Below are 24,394 nucleotides of genomic sequence, written 5' to 3'. Positions count from 1 at the left end.
AGCACGCCCTAGGGCTGTTTCCTGTTGCTACCCCCTCCCGCAGGACCTCACCCCGTCCAACAGGCAAGGCTTTGCTGCCACTGTCCCGCCTGGCTCCTCCCAAATGAAGAGGCGTTGTTCACTAGCGTGTTGAAAAGACGTGCTTGTCATTCTTAATAAACAACTAGATTAAGAATACATAAGAGAAACAGAGTGGTATCTTTATATGATACACAAGTGTATGTTACAAGAATTCCATCAGGCACAGAAGCCTCAGGTTTAAGGCCTCAATGTTAGGCCAAAAAAAAAAAAAAAAAAAAAAAAAAAAAAAAAGACACGGTAAAGTTTTTACTTTAACATCTAAAATGTCACTTGTCATAAAGGAGGGTGTAATAGAAATTGTCTTTAATAAATCATAATTGAAGTTCCCCTCATTTTCCTTCCATTAAGATGCTAGGTTTATGTCTGAGCATGAAGAAAGAAAAGACCATGGCTCCCCTGTGGTCAGCGAAGTCTGCCAGTCAGAGTGGAAGCCAGCTGGGGAGATTCCCTGGAGGGTCCATCCATCATTAATTCCATCTTTCTGGAGGAAGGGAAGGGGCGACATTTCTCCTAACAGTCCAAGCCCTTTCCTCAGGCCCCACACACAAAAAGTCAGCCAGCAACTGTCTAGGACATCTGGCTCTCAGGAAACCCATAGCCCCCATGGGCTGAGAAGTCTGCCACAGCAGGTTTATGAAGATGCACAGGGGGCAAAGTTTCCTTTTACATTTGAAATAGAAGCAGTCTGAAAGGGTTCATAACTACACAAATAAAAAAAGAAAAGAAAAAAATGGAGGCCTCTTCTTTAGTGTGAAAGTGTCCGTTTTTTCCTGGATGGTCTCCCTTGCACCATGGCTGAGGGATCTCAGTGCATGGTGCTTGCGTTGGCCACCGCAATGGCCTCCTGAATTTCTCGTATCACCAGGATCCGAGTCAGCATCTGTCCCATCTGCTCTCTGCTGATAGGCTGGACTGAGTACCAGATTGGGCTGTTGGGGGCCACCACCGGCTCGGGCGTCAGGTAAAAGGTGTCATTCCGGCCTTTCACACTCTGGGGGCTGAAGAATACATGGGTAAAAGCTGGGTAAAGCCACCATGATCTCAACCCTCCCACCATGAATCTCCTGAACAGATGCTATCTGCAAAAGACGGGAAGCTCTGGAGAGCATGGTGGCACAGCTCCTAAATTCCATGCAGCCAACACACACTACCTCTAGTCCCTTTGGAGTTACTGCAAATGCCAGTGTTAGGCTGCCCATCTTCTGCTCCTCCCTCACACACTGCCAGGTGTGATTCCTCTGACTAGGGCTCCCGGGGCTCATCTACTTGAGTCCAACCATATCCCACTCTGAACGAATTTCAGCACCCAGAAAGTCTATTTCCGAGTCTTTGCTTATGTTGTTTCCTCTACTCCATCCATTAATAATTCCTCAACTTGATCTGAGGGACTCTGACTTCTCGGCTTGGCTATGATGCTGGGGCCTTTACCTGGACTCACACCCCCTCAACGTTGTGCTGTACTTCTCTTAAGTACTGAGCACATGCCATCCTCTAACAGTTATTCATCCACTGATTCAAGATTTATCAAAGGGCTACTGTGTGCCAGGCCTGCACTAGGTGCTGATATTAAAAGAAATGAATAAGACCCAAGAGTCCCTATATTATGGAGTTTACAGGTAAGAGGGGAGACAGACAGCAATTAAACAGTTACATAAAGACAAAGAAAATAACAAACAGTGGTAAGGGTTACAGAAGAAACAGCTGGAGGGAACAGGCAGGGAATGTGGAAATGCTTCCCTAATAAAGCTCTTTTAAGGATAGATAGGAGCTAACTAGCTAAACAGGCAGGGGGTGGCAGGGTTTGCCCACAGCAAAAAGTTCTGTGCAGAGGTCTTGAGGAAGGGAGAGCATGATGCCCTTCAGTGGAGAAGAGCCAGTGTGGCTAAAGAGCCAAGAGCTACACGGACACGAGGTTAACAAGGGAGAGTACATGAAAGGCCCTGCTGGCCACATTAGGATTACGGTCTTTCTCTGTAGAGTAAAAGGAAACCACTAAAGGTTTTAATCTAAGTAACACGGCAAGACCTACAATGTAGAAAGATCTGGCACTGCTGTTAAGACGATATACCAAACTGCAGGGGCAAGAGAGAATGAAAGCCAAGGAAAGGAGTTCCCCTTAGATTGACAGTGTTGGTGAGAAAGGTCAAGGCCAGGAAGATGCAGGGCTATGCTCAATATGTGACAGAGGCAGCCTCTCTGTACTGTCCTCCCTCTACTTTCATCCTCTCTCCATGAAAGTGAACCATCAGGGAGCAGTGCTGGGCACATGCTTTGGGAAAACCAATAAGGTTGCTTCTATATTTAGCTTTTCAGAAGTGTGTTTTTACTCTGCCTGTGACTAGAGAATGCTTTGGCACGCGCGCATACACACACACACACGCGCATACACACGTCACCCAGTCACAATAAAGCCTCCTCACCATTTAAAGAGGTAGAAATCGTAGAGCTTGATAGGACATCTCAGTGGATTCTCTGGATTTTCCGTCTGTTCTGCATACATGTCATCTGTAACTATAAAACATACCCCACCACCACCACAGACATGGCATCAGACTGCCTTTACTCGGGCTCAGATTAGAAACCTTAGGCTTCCAGCCATCCCAACCAGGAAATACTGGGAAGGAAAAGGGTGTGAGGCATGGGCAGTGAGTATGAAAGGAAAAGGCAGCTATCATTTCTGGGGCGTCTCTGCTTCTAGAAGAGTTTGAAGTTTATGGCTGGGGAGAAGGGAATGGAAAATTCCTATCCAGCAAATCCCAATCTTCACACTCATTACTAGTCCCCCAGGCACAAGGGCAGGGCAGGACTAGTAGCACCTGTTTCTGCAACCCCTACCTCTTTCCCCTACCTTTCTGGCCAGTCTGGTGTATCCCAAGTGCCTTCAGGTACCGAATACTCGTGCTTTTATCCTTAGGATTAGAGGGGTTCTTCTTTGTCTGTCGTAAGACCTTGGAGAAGGCCAGCTTCATGTGCTGGTCCACTGTCTTCAACAGGAAGTATCTGCACCATAAGTGAAAGCAAGGCAAAGGGAGGGGTGCCAGGAGGAGACCGTGACTTACCCTCCGCCATCAAGGCTTCAGAGGAGCCACTGCCCACACTCCCAGAATCTGGGCAAGCCCACACCCAAACACACTGTCTAGTGGAGGAATCTTATCAAGACTGATGGTAGGGATCTGGCAAGGCTGTCTGCCTCACTGGTCAGCACACAAAATGTAGCCAAGTGGGGCTGAGGGCTTTCAGTAGCTCAAAGGCTCTCAAGTATATGTCAAAGGTATTAGAAGTCCATCTGGATAGTTTCTACCCTCTTCACTGGGTAGATGCCAGCAGTGACTAAGCATGGAGCCTCTAGAACACTTACTTGGTGTTAAAGAACATGAGGGTGGTCAGCAGGGTGGAAGGGGAGTGAGCGCCGAGCTGCTTGCACTCCCACAGCATCTCCTCAGTCACGTGGCTGGGCAGGACATAGCCTAGGAGGAACAGAGTACTGCTACAACAAGAGGATGGCAGGCAGTCCCTCAAAGGTGCAGGATGGGAGGTGTGAAGCACAACAGGACCACACAGGAGTACAAGCTTAACTGGAGAAGTCTTCCTGGGATATGGCAGAATCATCTGGAAAGCTTGTTAAAACACAAACAGCTGAGTCCCAACCCAAGTTTCTGGGCAGGACCCGAAAATGTGTGTTTTCAACAAGTTCCTAACACCATACTTTGAGAACCACTGCCCTACATGATCACTCTCACCTGATGTTAATTCTTCCTCTAACTGCAGATTAATATGGGGTAGAAGGACATCCCTCAGAAACACCCAAATGTATAAGCCAACCTCTCTGCATATATGCAAACTTCTCTGAAAAGAGGGTACAGAGCTTTCATTATACTTTCAAAGGTATCCAGGCCAGGGCCCAAAGAACTGGTATACATGCCCGTTTGCCCTTGTTAAACTTCTCATGTCTTCCATCTCTAGAAAGCAAACCCATTCTCATCCCCTTTGGAAAAAGGGGAGAATGATATTCAGATTTATTATAGGTTTCCTCCATAGGGCAAGTTTTACAGTAAGACCCTGGTTCATAAGCTAACTGAAAGCTGGACAGGGCCTAAGGCAGCGGTTTGATCAACAGCCCTGGGCAGGCAGGTCTACACCAAAGGAAGATGAGAACTGGGCTGATCATCAAGCCCCCTTCATATGTTCATTCAACAGTCAATGTCCAAGTGTATGTGTGCCAGGGACTGAGGGCATGGTGAAACAGCAGCAGACACCAGCATTCTGCAGGAGTTTCAGGATTCTCCAGGCAGGGAGTGAGGGTGGCACTTCTTAGAAGCAGGGGAATGATCTGCCCAATACATTCCTTTTCTCTGTTCTTGCCAAAGCTGGCCCTCTGACTCCATTAGTGCACTTCCATCTCTTTAGGGAATGTCGGCCTCTACTATTCTATTTTGTGGCCCAATGGCAGTGAGATAAACTTCCTTGCTCTCAGACAGATCTTAAGTGGGATGAGTGACAGAAGATAGCCCTTCTCAGGGAAGAGGGAAGGCCAGCCCTAAGAGTGGCCCCAGGCATACCGTGGCATGCCCTATTTTCCCTGGGTTCACTCTGCCACCCGGTGTCACTTCCCTATAATCACTTCTTAACAACACAACTTAAAGTGAACTTTAATGCCTGAAAACCAGAACTCCTGGCACGGGCAAAAGGAGATACAGATGGAAACAACATACAAAAGTCTCATAGTTCTGAATCTGAACTGCAAAGCATCAAAATGATCTATTTTATATTAATTTTTTTTAGTTAGGCCTAGAAACCCAAGGAGCAATGAGCACCCCTACCATCCAGACTGTGATAATGAAATACCATTTAACACTGAAAAGTACCAGGCTCCATGGAGAACTGATCAATTCCATATTGGGTGACACAAAATGTCCAGGATAAGCCTGGAACATTCTGGCAAACCAGAAATCAAGAAGTAGGGTCATGTCAAATGAACTTAAGAGCCAATTTAAAGAGGCTCCAAATGGCCAAAGATGGGACAATTTGTGCATCGTTAAAGATAACAAGTGCAATGAATTGAATCATATTAAGTATGTTTAAATTAATTAGCTCACAATGATTCTTTAAACCAACAAAAAAACCCCAGCTGGAGGAAGCTGGTGAACCAACTCATTACTGTGAAAACTACTAAACAAAGAAGAAGAAACAAGTCCTTATCCTATCTCTTCTATACAATCTATACTGCTAGGAATTCAAAGAGTTCATGAGGGAAAGTTTCTCTTTGTATTTCAGCTAATAATGAAGTGATAACATTAGAATACCACTGCTTGCAACTCCTCATGAATTAATGGATCCAGACATTATGGGCACCTGATGGAAGTAAGTAACCCATCTATGATGTAACCTTGCCAAAAAGAAAATACACAAAAAAACAAAACTTGATTAATCAAGTCTTTATATGCAACTACCAATTAACTGTAAATACAGGGGACAGAAGAATATGTTAAATTACAGCATGGAGATATAATAGCAAAAATTAGACTTTTTAAAAGGCTATTTTCTTCCATAAATAAATTGCAAGAAAAATAATCACGGGGGAAATTAAAGATTAAAGCTAAACATTAAAAGGTATTACAGCAATTTCAACGTGCAGACCTCATCTGCAACTTGACTCAAACAAATAAAATTCTGATATTTATGGGACAATTAGAAATTCGAACAAAGGGTAGAATTTGATGACATTATGGACTTATCTTTTTTAAAAAAAGTATAATAATGGCATTGTGGAATGTCAATAACATAAAATATTTATGGATAAAGTGTCTGGGATTTACTTCAAAATAACACGGTGCGGGGAACAGGCAGTGTATCTATGGAACAAGATTTGCCATGGGTACATGGGAGTGTCATTAATTTATTCTGTTTATTTTATATGTGCTTGAAATTTCCATAATAAAATGTTTTAAAAAGCAAACTTCATATAGCCACACTTGGTTTGAAATTTTGCAGATCACGTACAGTGATTCACTTACTCAGGTGTCTGTTCTAATGACATCCCCTCAGAGAGGCCTCCCTCCTAATGTACCCGTAATACTTTCCATTCTCTGTGCTTTGTTCTTCAAAGCACTTAATTATCATAAATTAATGTGATAATTTATACAGTCTCGCCAGTTAGACTGTAAGCTTCATTTTGTTCACCACTGAATTATATTATGTACACCTGGAACTGCCTGGCACATAGTAGGCACTCAAAAAATGTTTAAACAGTATTTTTTTTAAAAGGTTAAGCATGTAACTATGACAACAAATGTTAACTAATCACTTTGCAATATATACATACTGTATCAAATCATTGTTGTACACCTGAAACTAATATAATGTTATATGTCAATTATATCTCAATTTTAAAAAAAGATTAAGAAAAAGTTAAACATACATTTTATTAAATCCAGAGCCAGGATTAAAACTCAGATATTCGTGTGGATGTAAGGTTTTCAACTCATTTGGGTAAATACAAAGAAGCATGACTGCTGGATCCTAAGGTAAGAGAATGCTTGGGAATTCAGCCATTCTAATAGGTATATAGTGGTACATTACTGTATGTATGTATGTATGTATTTATGCATGCTGTGCCACGTGGCTTGCGTAATCTCAGTTCCACGACCAGGCACTGAACCCGAGGCACGACAGTGAAAACACCAAATCCTAATCAGTGGGCCACCAGGGAACTCCCATCACTGTTCTAATTTGCCATTTCCTGATGATATATGATAAATATCTTTTCATATACTTACCTGCCAGCTTCTTTGGTGAGGCAACTGTTCAGATCCTTGACCCATTTTTTAATTGGGTTCTTTGTTTTGTTATTGTTGACTGTTAAGGGTTTTTTATATATTTTGGATCCCAGTCCTTTATCAGATATGTGTTTTGCAAAGATTTCCTCCCAGTCTGTGGCTTGTCTTTTCAATCTCTTAACAATGTCTTTCACAGAGAGTAAGTTTTTGTTTGTTTGTTTTTTAAATTTTAATAAAGTCCAACTTACCAATTTTTTCGTTTCACAGATTGTGCTTTTTGTGTTGTATCTATAAAGTTACCAACAAACCTGAGGTCACCTAGATTTTCTCCTATTTTATCTTCTAGGAGTTTTTACAGCTTTACATTTAGGTCTATGATTCATTTTTTTAAAAAATATGTACATGTCCAGTTGTTCCAGCAGCCTTAGTTGAAAAGACTATCCTGGGAATCCCTGGCGGTCCAGTGGTTAGGACTTGGTGCTTTTCACTGCATGGCCCAGGTTCAATCCGTGGTCAGGGAACTAAGATCCCGCAAGCCACATGGCGAGGCCAAAAAAAATAAAACAAAACAAAAGACTATCCTTTCTCCATTTAACTGCCTTTGCCCCCTGGTCAAAGATAAATTGGTTATATTCGTGTGGTTCTACTTCTGGACTCTCTATTCTGTTCCACGGATCTGTCTATTCTTTCACCAAAGACCTGCACACAATGTTTACAGCAGCTTTATTCATAATTACCGAAACGTGGAAACAACCAAAATGTCCTTTAATAGGTGAATGGATAAACAAACTGTGGCACATTCATAAAACGGAATATTATTCAGCAAAAAAAAGAAATGAGCTATCAAGCCATGAAAAGACATGCAGGAGCATTAAATGAAGTTACTGAAAGAAATTAACACTAAATTATTCTAACTATATGACATTCTGGAAAAGGCAAGATTATGGAGACAGTAAAAAAGATCAGAGATTGCTAGAGAGTCAGGGGAACGGAGGGAGGGATGAATAAGTGGAACATGGGGGCTTTTAAAGCAGTGAAACTTCTGTATGATACTGAATTTGTAGATACATGTCATTATACATTTGTCAAAACCCACAGAAGATACAACCCAAGGAGTGAACTCTAATGTAAACTTCAGACTTTAGTTAATAATAATGTACCAAACATTGGCTCATCAATTTTAACAAATACACTACACTAATACAAGGTACTAATAATAGGGGAAACGCTGTGTGAGGGAGTATATGGGATTCTCTGTATCTCCTGCTCAGTTTTCCTGTAAACCTAAAACTGCTCTCAAAAATAATTTAAAAAAGCAAAACAAACAAAAAAAAACACCTCAAACATTCTACTGCGAAACTCATGTTCTTTCCAACACAACATGCTGCCCAGGTTATCCATGGGTAAAGCAAAAATTATGTTCTATATATGTAGAATGTATATTTAAACATAAGGGGAAAAAAACTCAATATGTAATATAATTAACCTACAGATGAAATCGTTTATAATTCTTAATTTTTGCAAGGATTCTAATTTGAATCAATAAATTTTAATAGGGAAAAAAAATGGAGTTAACTACCCCACACTCTGCATGCCCCTGTGTCCTTGCCACACTGCAACCAGCCAGATTCTCTGTCTGGTGAGCCACGTCAGGCCAAGCAGCACAGAGACTGATGTTTGGTGCCTGGGATTTATAGCCTCCTCACCCACAGGCTATATCACAGCTAGCCACACAAGTAGCTGATCTTTTTTTTTTTCCCCCCAGGTGATCTTTTTAAAACCCAGGTGCTAAAGACATCCAAGGACTAGGAAGATTCTTACCAAGTGGAGTGACTCGGGGCTGAACGTCCTTCAGAACTTCATGCAGCCACTCCGTGAATCGAACATAATAAAGATCGGAGAAAATGTCATCAACCCGTCCATTTTCAAAAAGATACTAAAAGAAAAATAATCAATAAAATTTGTCGGTAGTCTCTTGGGCAAGTTGTTGTGGGGAAGCAAACATTTTTCTACCAGTACCCTCACGTCTCCCTACCCATTCCTCCCCCATTAACAAACCAACACACCAAGTCAGAACTGTCCAGCAGGGACTTCCCTGGTGGTCCAGTGGTTAAGAATCTGTCTTCCAATGCAGGGGACTTGGGTTCGATCCCTCGTTGGGGAACTAAGATCCCACATGCTGCGGGCCTACTGAGTCCATGCACCACAACTAGAGAGAAGTCCACACGCTGCAACAAAAATCCTACGTGCCGTGACAAAGAGCCAACGCAGCCAAATAAATAAATTAAAAAAAAAACTGTCCAGTGTGCGGCACTTTCACAGTATACTTCAGCATGTGAACTGACTCTCACAACACTCTTGAGATTGGGTCAATGGGGCAGATTTTGTGAATGCTATTTCACCCAAGCAAGGCATTGTCTTGTGGTAGCAAAAATCACAATGTGGGCTCCAGGGCCAGCCTCTTATTAGCTGTGATATAAGTTTAGTAACTCATGGGAGTCTTTTAACTTTGGGGGCTCAGTTTCCTTGTTTGTAAAAGGAGATGACTGTGCCTGCCTTCCAGGAGTGAGAGAGCATGGAATGAGACAAAGCATGTAGAGCATTTCACCCAGTGCTCTGGGTGACTGGTTAAGAAAGAGGAACAAAGTGGGAGATGGGCTTTTCTCAGGCCTAAGCAACAGGGTGAGTCCTAGTTAGCAAGTGTTCTTCCATCATACTGTGGGCTTCTCCACAATAGCATTCAAACACTAAGAAATCCACCTCTGCTCTCCTAAACTGCCAGTCCTAAAATGAATTTCTTTGTTAATCTTTATCTTAGATGTCCTGAAAACCTAACTACAGTTGTGTATTCTAGCTAGACACTTCCAAATAATTATTTTGCATTAATGCAGGAAACAATGAGAAGACAAGCTACATGTCAGCACGAGACTTTGTTATGGATAAACTGCTTTTCTGCAAACTACATGTTTACTTTAATGAAAAGGGTTATATAAATGTTCCATGATAAAAAAAGGCTCTAAGGTAATATCAAATATTTTAATAGATGTTTCTCTAGATAGTGCGATTATGATGATGTTTTATTTTTTAAAGTGACCATGTAGATCTTTTCCAATTTTAAAAAACATACATTTAAAAATTCACTATATAGTTAAAAGAGAATGTCTTTATTGTAACCACTTGCCTGTCATTTCTAATTTGACTACCCAGCAAATACCCAATGGGAACACAGCTCAAACATGTTCCTGTGAAGTTCTGTTTCCTACCTTTTGAATACACAGGAAAATATAGTACAGCACATCTGGGTCATAGGGTTCACCTTCTCCATTTCGAGCTTCCCGTGTCATTAGACAGAGCCCATAATTCAACTCGGCCACAGCAGAAGAGATGAGATCTTCCTGGAATCGCAGCAACTGACGCCCTGCAACACAAGCCCCAGAGGTGAGTGAGGGTCCTGGCAACAGCCGTCCCTTTACTGGTTGCTCATATCCCTGGAAGGAGGTTTCAGAGCAGACACCACCCATGAAGGCACTGGGATGAAAATGGTCACTTGTATCTACGATCAGAACTGGCCTACAAAGACAATAATCCTGTTTGCCCTATTACACAAAGGGTTTCCTTACCAAAATCCTTCCTACCTCATGTATCCCCCCAATTATTATTAGGACCAAGACATGAAAGTAAAAACACAAAATCCACCCTCTGTAATATGAGGAAGTATGTGAGGATAATGCTAAGGAAGAGGGCCCCTGAGTGCACTCACTAATTCATATCTCCTCCCAGAAGTCTCTCTGTCCCAGAAATCCATGTGTACAAAAATGCCTGACCTTGGGCAAACCCCACAAATTCTGCTCATTTATAGTAGGTCCGGCCTGCTTGTTGCTTGTCTTGAATTCAGCATACTATTTCAGATGGTGCGCCCTAGTGCCCAGAGAGCCAAGGGACACCACTTTCCTGCCATTCTGTCCTCCTGCTGCTTAAGTACCACTGCATTTTTGCCAGAGTCCAACCCTCTTTCCCTCCCAAACACTTACTCCCAATGGGCGCCAGTCTGTTCTGAGCATCCTTCTCTAGCTCAGCGTTCTTGGTCTGTGCCCAGTTTTTCCATACTTCAAGCCCTTCTTCTGGCTTCAGAGAATTTGGAAGCAGAAGTTCTGGGGAAGGCTGTGGCTGTGACTGTGGTTCAACTTCAGCAACTTGGACAGTTTGAGCCTATGAGAGAGAAACCATCAAAATGTGTCAAAAGGCCTTTTGGCAAAACTGCTGGGAAAATGTTACTTATAGTACAAAACAAAAACAGAAAACAAATGTACCATACTAATGTTAGATGTTAATAACTGCAGAAATTGGGTGTGGGGTTTATGGAAATTCTGTAATTTTTCTGTAAGTCTAAAACTGTTCTAAAAAAAAAAATCTCAAAAAAAAAAGTTATAGTTCTTTTAATTAAAAAACCTCTCTTCTCCTTGCTGTCGTACTTCCAAGAACCTCTGGAGTTCTATTCTTTACTCCAGAGACAGCAAAGACTAGTGCAAAGCTCCTTAGTCTTGGCTGTACTTTTGAATCTCTGATTTTTTTTTTTTTTTGTGGTACGCAGTCCTCTCACTGTTGTGGCCTCTCCCATTGTGGAGCACAGGCTCCGGATGCACAGGCTCAGCGGCCATGGCTCACGGGCCCAGCCGCTCCGCGGCATGTGGGATCTTCCCGGACTGGGACACGAACCCGTGTCCCCTGCATTGGCAGGCGGACTCTCAACCACTGTGCCACCAGGGAAGCCCTGAATCTCTGATTTAAAAACACCAATATCTGAGCTCCACCCCAGAATCTCTTTTTAAAGAGGTATCAGTCTTTTTAAAACCTTCCCACGAAAAAAGGCAATTCTAACGTTTTTAGTCACTGCTCAGAACTTACTGGCACAAGGCACTGCTCATCAAACTACAATGCGCAAATAAACCCCTTGGGGATTTTATTAAAATGCAGATTCTGATTAGAAAGATCTCAGGTGGGACCCGAGATTCTGCATTTCTAACAAGCTCCCAAATAAGGGAGCTGGTCTGCAGACTATACTTTGAGTACCAAAGTGTCCAGACTGTTAAACTTGGCTACACCTTAAAATCATCTGGCTGATTTTAAAAAACACCCATGCCTGGGCCTTATCCACAGAGATTCTGACTTAACTGGTCGAAGGTGGAAGCCTGCCAGCAGTATTTTTAAAAGCTCTCCAGGTGATTCTAATGTCCAGTCATGGTTGAAAATCATCCTTCATGTTCCTCTCAATAATACTGCTTTGGCTCATAAGGACATTTTCTAGAGACAGGAGGCACTGTTTTATCTTCCTGCCTCCAAAGGAAGAGTAGTCCCATCCTCAATCGTCTGACAGCCAAACCATGCAGCCAAAGGGGCAGAGAATGTCCATGATCTTCAATCACAATCCCCATCAGGCAGGACAGACACCAACACAGATACAAAGCACAGGTTCTTGGGTCTCACACATCTATCTACATTGTGAACAAATTCCCTTGAGCAATTTTCCATGCCAGGGCCTTCTAAAGGGCTGAAGAAAGCCAAATCATTCAAATTGAAGGCAAAATAATTTATTCATGACACAAATTTGCTTATCAATAAATAAAAAACTACCCTACTAGCTTTGATATAAGATAGATGATCAAACAAGGAAATAAAGAAATACCAGTGCTAGGCCCTTAAATGTCTGTCAACCCTGGAGCTCCCCTCTAGACACACTTCTCAGTTCAACTACCATTCTCCTTGGTGAGTCTCAACCACATTCCCAGTTTAGATCTCCATGTTTGTGGAAATGATTGCTAACTCTGTGACTCTAAGCTAGACGGTCCCTTAATATACCCAGTGGGTACTGTACATCTCCAGTTGAACATCTGAAAGCCACCTCACATTAACATCTACGGAGAGAATTCATCACTTTGCCCATCCAGAAGTATTCTCCTCAGAGTTCCCTCTCTTACCTTGTTCAATGGCAACACCATCTACCCAAGCTAGAAATCTAGTAGGAGTCTGACTGGGTAAGTAGGTGGGGGCCAGAGGATGTAGGGCAGTGCTTCTCTGTCTTATTAGCCAGGGTCCCTTCACTGTGTGCCTCCACCCACTACATGTAACACTCCTAATCATCCTGACAACGAAAATTCTTCTACACATGTTCAAATGTCTATCAGTGGGTAAGGGAAGTAGAAGTCTCATCCAGGTTGAAAACTACTGATTCAAGTAAGTTTGGTGTAGAGTTTTTCCTATTTGTAATGGGGACCTTAAAAGAGTTTTAAGTTGCGAAGTGACATAATCTTACATTTTAAGGAAATTATTCTTGAGCTGTAGAAAATGGATTAAAGAGCAAAAGTGGAAGTAGGTGCTGGTGGCCAAGACCAGGATGGTGGCAGTGAAATGATTTAAGAGATTCTGAGAAGTTTGGTGGTAGAATCAATGTGGCTTGTTGATGAATTGACTGTGAGGGGTACAGTAAAGCAGACTCAAGGATCTCAAGGATGACTCCTGGGTTTCTGGCTTAAACAAATGGGTGGATGATGGTATCACTTTTTGAGATGGGATAGTATTTGATAGTAGTAGAGGGGATGCTAATGAAGTGCTGAGATATGTTTAACAAATGCAAGTAAATAAATAAGTAGGCTGCTGAATGTATGGGAAAGGTCCTAAGGGGAAAGGTACAGTCTAGGGATAAAGATCTGTGTGTTAATGCAGTACATGGTATAAGACATGGGCTCTAGAGCCAGCCTGTCCAAGGCTGAATGCCAACTCTCCCACTTACTAAAAGGTGGCTTTGGCCTTGTTGTTTAAAATCTCTCTGTGCCTCAGTTTCTTCATTTGTAAAATGGAGATAGTAGTACACACTTCTTAAGGTTGGTGTGAGAATTAAATGAGTTAATATATGCAACACTAAGGACAGTGCCTGGCAGATAGTGTCAGTGATTATCACCTTCTGCAGCAGACAACTAGAGGATTCTGAAAATCATGACAATGGAGAGAAATCCCTTAGGGAGAAAAGAGGGTTAGTACAGAGCTTTGAGAAACAACATGTATGGCTCAGACAGAAGAGAAGGAGGCTTCAGCAAAGTCTCCTGAGAAGGAAAAATAACCAGTGGGGTAGGAGGAAGACCAGGAGTGCATAATAACATGGAAGTCCAAAGAAGAGTTTCAAGAAGGCAGGCATGGTCTGTTGTGCTGTGTGTTGCTATAAGTGAGATAAAAACAGACACGTCTGTTGGATCTGGCCACGGGGAGGTAGGTCACTGATGACCTTGACAAGAGCAGACCCAGTCATGAGTTGAAGGGAAAACTGGTTAGCAAGTAGAGTCAGCCTGTGCAGATAATCCTTTTGAGAACTCTGGGAATAAAGTAAAGTGGAGAAATAGGGGAACAGATGGAGGTGGGTGTGAGGTCGAGGGAGGGAGGTTTAGCCACAAATCTGGTTTTAAAGATAGGATATAAAAGAGCTTTCAAAAAGGGTATGCCAGGTGAAGGAACACATCAGCTCTCCTTAGGGTTCAACTCACATCACAGCACAATTATCTTCCCATGGGCTACGAGGGCTCCAAGGGCAGACTGTCTTATTCACCTCTGTTTCCCAGCACCTAGAACAGAGCCTGATAAGGAGAGCAGAGGGATATTTGTGGTGTAAATGGACAAACTCATCTTTCCTGCATGATGGGTATTTTTCCCAATTTTTCTTTTTCTGGTAATAACCCTTGACATACGTCGCTATAAGACTTTGCCAAAGGAGACACAGCCTCTGAAGGACATGAAGAACACTAAAATGAACTTACTAAAATGAACTCTAGAAAAGATTTTCCTGCTGAAGGGCCCAGATGTGCAAATTACAAGCACAGCCCAATGAGCAACAAGAGTCCTGAATTGCAAATTGGAACATCAGGCCCAGGAGAGCAGAGGAGAGGCCTGATATGCTCCATCCCTGTCAGCAAAAGGTCAGCACAAAGCACCATTACAAGTCTCCTGTCTGGTCTCTCCTACATGCAATCAATTCTACACACCAGTAATTGATTCTTCTTATTACCACGACTCTTAGGATTCTGGAAAATTTTCCTACCACAGATTGTATCAGCTCTTCACTTCGGGAAGATAGCCCCTTTGCCCCCTGTACTAAATCCTCTCCCATGGTTCTCCTCCTCTCATGTTAACCTAGGCCATATCACTTGTGTCCACCCCTGGCTCTTATTCATCCTGCTCCATCCTTCTGTCAATCTAAGCTATAAACCAGAGATCAAATGCCATTTATTCCACAAAGATACCTCTGCTGACATTTAACCTAGATTGATTTCTGAATTCCCAGCTTGACTTTGTGTGTGTAGCACACATTGTCACACTTGATTATGCTGCTTTATACTTTACAGAAACAAATCATATGTTCTCACTTCCACTACACTATAAGCTACCCGAAGCAATGACACTGTCTTGTTCTACTTCTAGGCCTGACAGCTGGATATTTAATAGGTCCTTAACAAAGTCACTTAAGATTAACATACTGTTGCCTCTATGAAACCACTCAGTCAGCTTTTGCTTACGCAATCATTTACGTCTTGAGTTTCTGAGTGTGGTCCCTGGTCTAACAGTGCTTTGTTTGTGCCAGCTCCCTCACATGCATTCCCAGAGCTCCTGTGCTGAGGCACACTACCTTCACCAGTCCCATGAGACCAGAGGCCCTACAACCACTCTAAATGTCTGCTAGACAAGGGACCAGAAACTTTACTAACAGTCTTAAAAGGTGGATCTGTGATAGCCTTAAGAAGATTAACAATTAGAAAAGATAAAAGAGCCAAGCAATTTTAAAGTTAAAATTTCAAAGTTCTGGGCTTTCCTGGTGGCACAGTGGTTGAGAATCCACCTGCCAATGCAGGGGACACAGGTTCGATCCCTGGTCCGGGAAGATTCCTACATGCTGCAGAGGAACTAAGCCTGTGCGCCACAACTACTGGGCCTATGCTCTAGAGCCCACGAGCCACAACTACTGAGCCTACATGACACAACTACTGAAGCCCGTGCGCCTAGAGCCAGTGCTTCGCAACAAGAGAAGCCACCACAATGAGTAGCCCCCGCTCACTGCAACTAGAGAAAGCCCATGCGCAGCAATGAAGACCCAACGTAGCCAAATATAAATTTTTAAAAAGTGCCTCTTTTAAAAAAAATTTTTCAACAGTTTTATTTTTGCAACTTTTCTATAAATCTAAAATCATCGCAAAATAAAAAGTTAAAAAATTTAGCTCAGGGCTTCCCTGGTGGCGCAGTGGCTGGGAGTCCACCTGCCAAAGTAGGGGACACGGGTTCAAGGCCTCGTCCGGGAGGATGCCACATGCCATGGAGCAGCTGAGCCATGTGCCGCAACTACTGAGTCTGCGCTCTAGAGCCCACAAGCCACAACTGCTGAGGCCTGCGCGCCTAGAGTCTGTGCTCTGCAACAGGAGAAGCCACTACAATGAGAGGCATACACACAGCAATGAAGAGTAGCCCTTGCTCGCCACAACTAGAGAAAGCCCGTGTGCAGCAATGAAGACCCAACACAGCCAAAAATAAATTTATTAAAAAAAAAACAAAACAACTTAGCTCAACATAGCTGCCATGACAGAAAACTCAATTAACCATGGCTTGTCTTAACTATTTTTTAAGGAATGTAAAAACACGGTTGGAAAGTCCCACTGCATAGGGGGCTTATTCAAGACTCCCAAGATGATCACATATTTATTTTTTTTTGCGGGGGGTGGGCCATGTTACATGCCTTGAGGGAATCTTAATTCCCCGACCAGGGATCAAATCCATTCCCCCTGCAGTGGCAGTGTGGAGTCCTAACCGCTGGATCACCAGGGAATTCCCCAAAGATGATCACTTTTAACAGGCCCACCGGAAGGTATTTTAGATCTCATAATTCACTTATACTGTGTCCAGTGTAGTCCATCTTTAGATGACAACTAAAGGAGGAACAATTTAACACCCTCTCAACTGTGAAGAGTTTAGAGCCTGTGTGCTAAACTACAGGGGTTCCACTAGATCTGTTCATTTGTGATGCAGAAAGCAGCTTCTGGGACAGAGATAACACTTGGGGTGACCCATTAGTCTCTACCTAGAAGTTTACCCTTCCTAAAGAGATCACAAAAAAGCACACCAGGCATCTATCCCCAAAGCAGTTACTGGTCATTTCATTTACCTCCAGGTACCAGGCTAGAATTCCTGCCGTTCCACAGCTTCACTTGCCATTCCTGTCCCCTCTCCCCAACTCTAATTAAAATACTAAATACTGTATTACTGCAAGACCAACATCATTCCTGTAAACAAGCCAGAGGCGAAAGAGGTTACCAGGCAAGTTCTGTGTTGCACTGGGCCCTGAGGGAGCAGGCTGCCCTACAGATAAGTCTCACTTACTGAACAAGTAACCTGGAGCTGCTGCTGCTGCTGCTGCTGCTGTGGTGGCGGTGGCGTCTGTTCCTGGGGAGTTTGTTGTTGTGGCTGCTGCTGAGGGTCCCATATATGGACAGTCTGAGCTGTATTCTGGTATGTGCCTGCCACGGCCTGCACAGCCACTGGAATGTGGATGTTGCCATTCATGAACTGTGCTGGAAAGAGAGAGTTTGCAAGGGTCTGCACTACCTCTTCATGGGAGTTTTTCACTACAGACGTGGTGCCCACCATCTTCTCCTTGTCATCCTCCAGCTTTACAGCTGCCAGGGCTGTGGGTGAGCCACTGACGTGAACTGCGTTGTAGGCTTCCTGGGGAATGGCAATGTGAGTAATGCTCTGCTGCTGAGGGTCCCCCCGGGGCTGGGCAGAGTAAACAGGTATGGTCCAAGTTTCTCCTGTAGGGCTAGTAATGGTCCCAGTGGCACTGTACAGGTGGGCACTGTCTACTGTTAGTAAGTCGGGCCTCAAAGACACATAACTCTGCTGCTGGCCCTGTGGAATGGCCAGCACGGTGGCCACCGGCTGCCCTGAGATGGCGTAGGACACAGTGATGGGCATGTCCACTTTGCGCTTCTTCACTGGCTGGAGGACACTGGCTGTGCCAACCCGCCGCTCCCCTTCCCGAGGTGAGCCCTGCTGGGACGGTGGTGGGGAAAGGGCACCCACAGTCTGGATTTGGATCTGCTGACCCCCAGCAAGAGACTGGCCAGCCACCAGCTGAGCCTGGATCTGTTGATGTGGGATGTGCTCCTCTGGGATCTCTGCAGCCTGGATCTGCTGGGCCGCCTGCATGTGCTGCACCTGGATCTGGGCCGCCTGCAGCTGCGAAGGGCTGGGGCTCTGCAGAGATGGGGTCTGGATGGAGGGGGCTGTCGGCTGTGCTGCTTGGCCTTGGATCTGCACCTGGACATGGATGGGCTGCTCAGCAGGCTGATGAACGGTGAGCTGCGGGGAGAGCTGCTGAGCCGAGACCTGCTGCGGAGACTGCTGTACCTGCACCTGTACCTGCAGCGACAAGATTCACCAGTGAGTGAATAGGGCAACATAGAGAATCCAGCCCCGAAGGGAAGAAGAGATCTCAGATGGGAACCCTGGGTAATGTGAAGAGGAGGGGCTGCCATACCCAAGGCTTCTGAGGAGGCCATAATCTCCAAAACCATAGGCAAAATTCTCCAGCATCACACTCTCAATGTGTTGCATTCAGAGCAACACATATCCACCTGAGAGCAAGCAAGACTATCAAGTGGGAAATACCAAAACTTTTGCTCATTTCTTGACTTGGTTTTTAAAAGTAACCCCTTTTGTTTTTGCATACTGACATAGTAGTACAAGTATACAATTTATAAATATATACTTAGGCGTATGATCAAAAAATAGTTTATCCATGTGGTTAGTAATAAAAAGTGTGGGAATCTTGTTCTAAAAGGTCAGAAGGCATTCAATTCCCAACTCAGGATCAAAACTACCCCCACCACAGACAAATAGTAAAAAAACACAGTAGAGAAAAACAACAATAACAACAAAAATACAGTAGAGACAAAATGTTTGAAATCTCTTTTGGAGATATCTCCAACTTTGCTGCTAAAATATGGGCACTGTTGAATGATTCTTTAGAGTGCTTATTTAAGACAGCATTGTTTTAATAGAGAAGCCACAGATTCCTGAAAATTTAATCTAAGGTTATTATATCCTGACCCATGCATTTCTGATAATAATGCAGCTCATGTCTTATTGCTGTTACAAAACAGCACGAAAAGATGCTACGTATAGTATGTAATTTTAAAAAAGAAAAGATTTTTCCATCAGACACAGATACCTAAATTACTCTGAACTCGGACTTCCCTGGTGGTCCAGTGGGTAAGAATCCATGCTCCCAATACAGGAGGCCTGGGTTCAATCCCTGGTTGGGGAACTAGATTTCATTTGCATGCCGCAACTAAGAAGCCCACATATCGCAACTAAAAGTCCACATGCCACATCTAAAAACATGCCACACGAAGATGCCATGTGCAGCAACTAAGACCCAGTGTGGCCTACATAAATAAATTAAAAAAAAAAATTACTCTGAGCTCATGTAGGAAGGAGGAAGGTATAAAATAAGAAGGTAGATCAGTGATTATATACATCACGAAAGATAACCAAAGATGGTGCTGGGACAACTGGCGATCTATGTAAAAAGAATGAAGTTGGACCTCATCCTCACAACATACACAAAAAATGGGAGAGGATCTGAACAGACACTTCTCCCAAGAAGATAAGCAAATGGCCGGTAAGCACATGAAAAGTTGCTCAACATCGTTAGCCGTCAGGGAAATGCAAATCAAAAGCAAAATGAGATACCATTTAAACCCAGGAGGTTGACTATAATAAAAAAAAAAAAATAATAGGGACTTCCCTGGAAGTCCAGTGGTTAAGACTCCACGCTTCCAATGCAGGGGCATGGGTTCCATCCCTGGTCGGAGAACCAAGACCCCACATGCCGTGTGGCACGGCCAAAAAATACAATTAAAAAAAATATATTTTTTTAAATAATAAAAGATAACAGGGACTTCCCTGGTGGCACAGTGGTTAACAATCCGCCTGCCAATGCAGAGGACGTGGATTCAAGCCCTGTTCCGGGAACATCCCACATGCCATGGAGCAACTCAGCCCATGTGCCACAACTGCTGAGCCTGCGCTCTACAGCGGGTGAGCCACGACAGAAGCCCACACAACTACAGCCTGAGCTATGCTTTGCAACAAGAAGCCACCCCAATGAGAAACCTGCGCACTGCAACAGAGTTAGCCCCCACTCGCTGCAACCAGAGAAAGCCCACGCACAGCAAGGAAGACCCAACACAACCATAAATAAATAAATAAATAAGATAACAAATGTTGGCAAGGATGTGAAAAAATTGGAATTCTCATACACTGCTGGTGGGAATGTAAAATGGTGTAGCTGCTTTGGAAAAAAGTCTGGCAGGGACTACCCTGGTGGCGCAGTGGTTAAGAATCTGCCTGCCAATGCAGGGGACACAAGTTTGAGCCCTGGTCCAGGAAGATCCCACATGCCGTGGAGCAACTAAGCCCATGCGCCACAACTACTGAGCCCGCAAGCCACAACTACAGAACGCCCACACGCAGCAACAAAGACCCAATTCAGCCAAAAATAAAAATAAATAAATTTATAATATACTTTAAAAAACAAACAAACAAAAGCCTGGCAGATCATCAAAAGGTTAAACATAGCATATGACAAAGATATGAAAACCACACCATATAACCTAGCAGTTTCCCTCCTAGTTATATACTCAAGAGAAACAGAAACTATACTCATGTAAAAAATTGGACATGAGGGACTTCCCTGATAGTCCAGTGGTTAAGAATCTGCCTTCCAATGCAGGGGACGTGGGTTCGATCCCTGGTCAGGGAACTAAGACCCCACATGTGGCGAGGCAACTGAGCCCATGAGCTCAAGATCCCACATGCCGCAACTACTGAGCCCAGGTGCCACAATGAATAGCCTGCACGCCACAACGAAAGATACCATATGCACAACTAAGACCCAACGTGGCCAAATAAAGAAATTGATAAATATTTTAAAAAAGAACTTGGACATGAATGCTAATAACAGCATTATTTAAAATAACCAAAAAGTGGAAACAATCCAAATATCTATCAACTGATGGATAAATAAAATGTAGTACTTCCATACAACAGCATGTTGTTTAGTAAGAAAAACATAAAATTTTGATAAAATGCTACAACACAGATGAACCCTGAAAACATTATGCTAAATGAAGTCAGTCACAAAAGACTACATATTGTATGATTCCATTAATATGAATGTCCAAAACAGGCAAATGTATAGAAATAGAAAGTAGATTAGTGGTTGTCCAGGACACAGGGACTGGGGAAAATATGAAGTAACTGCTAATGGCTACAGGGTTTCTTTCTGGAGGTGATGAGAATGTTCTAAAATTGGTGTGGTAATGGCTGCACAACTCTGTGAATAGACTAAAAACTACTAAGTTGCATGCTTTACATGGAAATGACTGAATTATTTGATATGAGAATTACATCTCATTAAAGCCACTACTGATTTAAAAAAAAAAAAAAAAAAAAACAAGGAAGAGGCTGTGTAAAGAGCATAGGCCTTGGGACTTCCCTGGTGGTCCAGTGGCTAAGACTCCACGCTCCCAATGCAGGGGGTGTGGGCTCATTCCCTGGTCAGGGAACTAGATACCACATGCCACAACAAAGACTTAGCATGCCACAACTAAAGAGCCCACATCTCACAACTAAAAGATTCGTGTGCTGCAATGAAGATCCCACATGATGCAATGAAGATCCCGTGTGCCACAACTAAGACCCGGCGCAGCCAAATAAACAAATAAATAAATATTTAAAATAAAAAAAAAAAAGAGCATAGGCCTTAAGAACAGACTTGAAGTGAACAGACTTGAAGTGATGATGTACTTTCCTGGCTGTGAGTCCTCTAAGTTTCAGTTTCCTGAGGTACAATAAAAAGGGGGAGAATGCCTACCTCCTTACAGAGTTGTCATGAGCATAAAATAATGTTTACTGACACACAGTAGATGTTCAAAAAGTAGGTTTTCTTCCTCATAAGCAATATTTCTTTACACCAGTGAGTCTCAAAATGTAGTTTCCAGGCCAACATCATCATCACACTGGCAATTATCAGAAATACAAACTTTCAGGTCCCAGCTCAGAACTATTAAACCAGGAACTCTAGAAATGGGCCTAGCAATCTGTATCTTAACAAGTCTTCCAGGTGACTGATGCATGCTCAAGTTGGAGAATCAGTGCTTTACACCAAGGACTAGAGGAAATGGTGAAGCCAATTACTACAAAAAAGCAGTTTTCAAGCTCTTTGGTCTCAGCACCCTTTCAAAAAATGACTGAGGACCAACCCCAAAGAGCTTTTGTTTACACGAGCATAGATAACAATTCTTACTGTATAAGAAAATTAAACTAGGCAACTTAGAAAAATATTAATTCATTAAAAATCACCACATAGAGCAGAAGTAAGAAGAACTACAATTCTGCAGCCTGTGGAAGGAAAACCACATTCACAGAAAGATAGACAAAATGAAAAGGCAGAGGACTTTGTACCAGATGAAGGAACAAGATAAAACCCCAGAAAAACAACTAAATGAAGTGAGATAGGAAACCTTCCAGAGAAAGAATTCAGAATAATGATAGTGAACATGATCCAGGACCTTGGAAAAAGAATGGAGGCAAAGATCAAGAAGATGCAAGAAATGTTCAACAAAGACCTAGAAGAATTAAGAACAAACAGAGATGAACAATACAATAACTGAAATGAAAAATACACTAAAAGGAATCAATAGCAAAATAACTGAGGCAGAACAACAGATAAGTGACCTGGAAGACAGAATGGTGGAATTCACTGCGACAGAACAGAATAAAGAAAAAAGAATGAAAAGAAATGAAGACAACCTAAGAGACCTTTGGGACAACATTAAACACAATAACATTCACATTATAGGGGTCCCAGAAGGAGAAGAGAGAGAAAGGAGCTGAGAAAATATTTGAAGAGATTATAGTCAAAAACTTCCCTAACACAGGAAAGGAAATATCCACCCAAGTCTAGGAAGTGCAGAGAGTCTCAGGTAGGATAAACCCAAAGAGAAACATGCCAAGATTTTTACCATCAAATTGGTAAAAATTAAAGACAAAGAAAAATTATTGAAATCAACAAGGCAAAAACGACAAATAACATACAAGGGAACTTCCATAAGGTTAACAGCTGATTTCTCAGCAGAAACTCTACAAGCCAGAAGGGAGTGGCATGACATATTTAAAGGGATGAAAGAGAAGAACCTACAACCAAGATAACTCGACCCGGCAAGGATCTCATTCAGATTTGATGGAGAAATCAGAAGCTTTACAGACAAGCAAAAGCTAATAGAATTCAGCACCATCAAACCAGCTCTACAGCAAATGCTAAAGGAACTTCTCTAAGCGGGAAACACAAGAAAATAAAAGCACCTACAAAAACAAACCCAAAACAATTACGAAAATGGTAATAGGAACATACATATTGATAATTACCTTAAATGTGAATGGATTAAATGCTCCAATGGAATACAAATTGGAAAAGAAGTAAAACTGTCACTGTTTGCAGATGACATGATAATATACATAGAGAATCCTAAAGATGCCACCAGAAAGCTACTAGAGCTAATCAATGAATTTGGTAAAGCTGCAGGATACAAAATTAATACACAAAAATCTCTTGCATTCCGATACACTAACAATGAAAGATCAGAAAGAGAAATTAAGGAAACAATCCCATTCACCACTGCAACAAAAAGAATAAAATATCTAGGGAAAAAACCACCTAAGGAGGTAAAAGACCTGTACTCAGAAAACTATAAGACACTGATGAAAGAAATCAAAGATGAGGCTTCCCTGGTGGTGCAGTGGTTAAGAATCTGCCTGCCAATGCAGGGGATGTGGGCTCGAGCCCTGGTCCGGGAAGATACCACATGCCACAGAGCAACTAAGCCCATGCACTACAACTACTGAGCCAGCACTCTAGAGCCTGCGAGCCACAACTACCGAAGCCCGTGCGCCTAGAGCCCATGCTCTGCAACAAAGAAGAGCCACCACAATAAGAAGCTAGCGCACCACAGCAAAGAGTAGCCCCCACTTGCTGCAACTAGAGAGAAAGCCTGCACTCAGCAACGAAGACCCAATGCAACCAAAAATTAATTAATTAATTAATTAAAAAAAAGAAATCAAAGATGACACAAACAGATGGAGAGATATACCATGTTCTTTGATTGGAAGAATCAATATTGTGAAAATGACTATACTATCCAAAGCAATCTGCAGATTCAATGCAATCCCTATCAAACTAACCAGTGGCATTTTTTACAAAACTAGAACAAAAAGTCTTAAAATTTGTATGGAGACACAAAAGGCCCCAAATAGCCAAAGCAGTCTTGAGGGAAAAAAAACAGTGCTGGAGGAATCAGACTCTCTGACTTCAGACTATACTGCAAGGCTACAGTAATCAAGACAATATGGTACTGGCACAAAAACAGAAATATAGATCAATGGAA

General features: G+C 42.7%; 1 protein-coding gene across 3 annotated transcripts in view; it reads right to left on the bottom strand.

Annotated features, from left to right (window-relative positions):
• Window positions 1–127: 127 nt before the first annotated feature.
• The window catches only part of QRICH1 (glutamine rich 1), a 50,295-nt gene continuing 26,028 nt past the window's right edge, over window positions 128–24,394 (bottom strand). For 2 of the 3 annotated variants that reach the window (XM_024737558.1, XM_024737551.1), the window contains 8 exons: window positions 17,265–18,305; window positions 10,889–11,066; window positions 10,121–10,275; window positions 8,679–8,793; window positions 3,440–3,548; window positions 2,930–3,081; window positions 2,502–2,592; window positions 128–1,079 (listed from right to left, as the gene is read on the bottom strand). In XM_024737558.1, the coding sequence (XP_024593326.1) occupies window positions 887–1,079; window positions 2,502–2,592; window positions 2,930–3,081; window positions 3,440–3,548; window positions 8,679–8,793; window positions 10,121–10,275; window positions 10,889–11,066; window positions 17,265–18,305 (2,034 nt within the window). In that variant the 3' untranslated portion in view covers window positions 128–886. The remainder of the gene's footprint in view (window positions 1,080–2,501; window positions 2,593–2,929; window positions 3,082–3,439; window positions 3,549–8,678; window positions 8,794–10,120; window positions 10,276–10,888; window positions 11,067–17,264; window positions 18,306–24,394) is intronic. The other variant, XM_024737543.1, reaches the window with a different exon arrangement.

The sequence above is a fragment of the Neophocaena asiaeorientalis genome, unplaced genomic scaffold (assembly GCF_003031525.2).
Source record: "Neophocaena asiaeorientalis asiaeorientalis breed wild unplaced genomic scaffold, Neophocaena_asiaeorientalis_V1.1 scaffold680, whole genome shotgun sequence".
In the NCBI taxonomy this organism is placed as follows: Eukaryota; Metazoa; Chordata; class Mammalia; order Artiodactyla; family Phocoenidae; genus Neophocaena; species Neophocaena asiaeorientalis.
The sequence above is the reverse complement of the archived record's forward strand: the minus strand, read 5'-3'. Positions and strand labels throughout refer to the sequence as shown.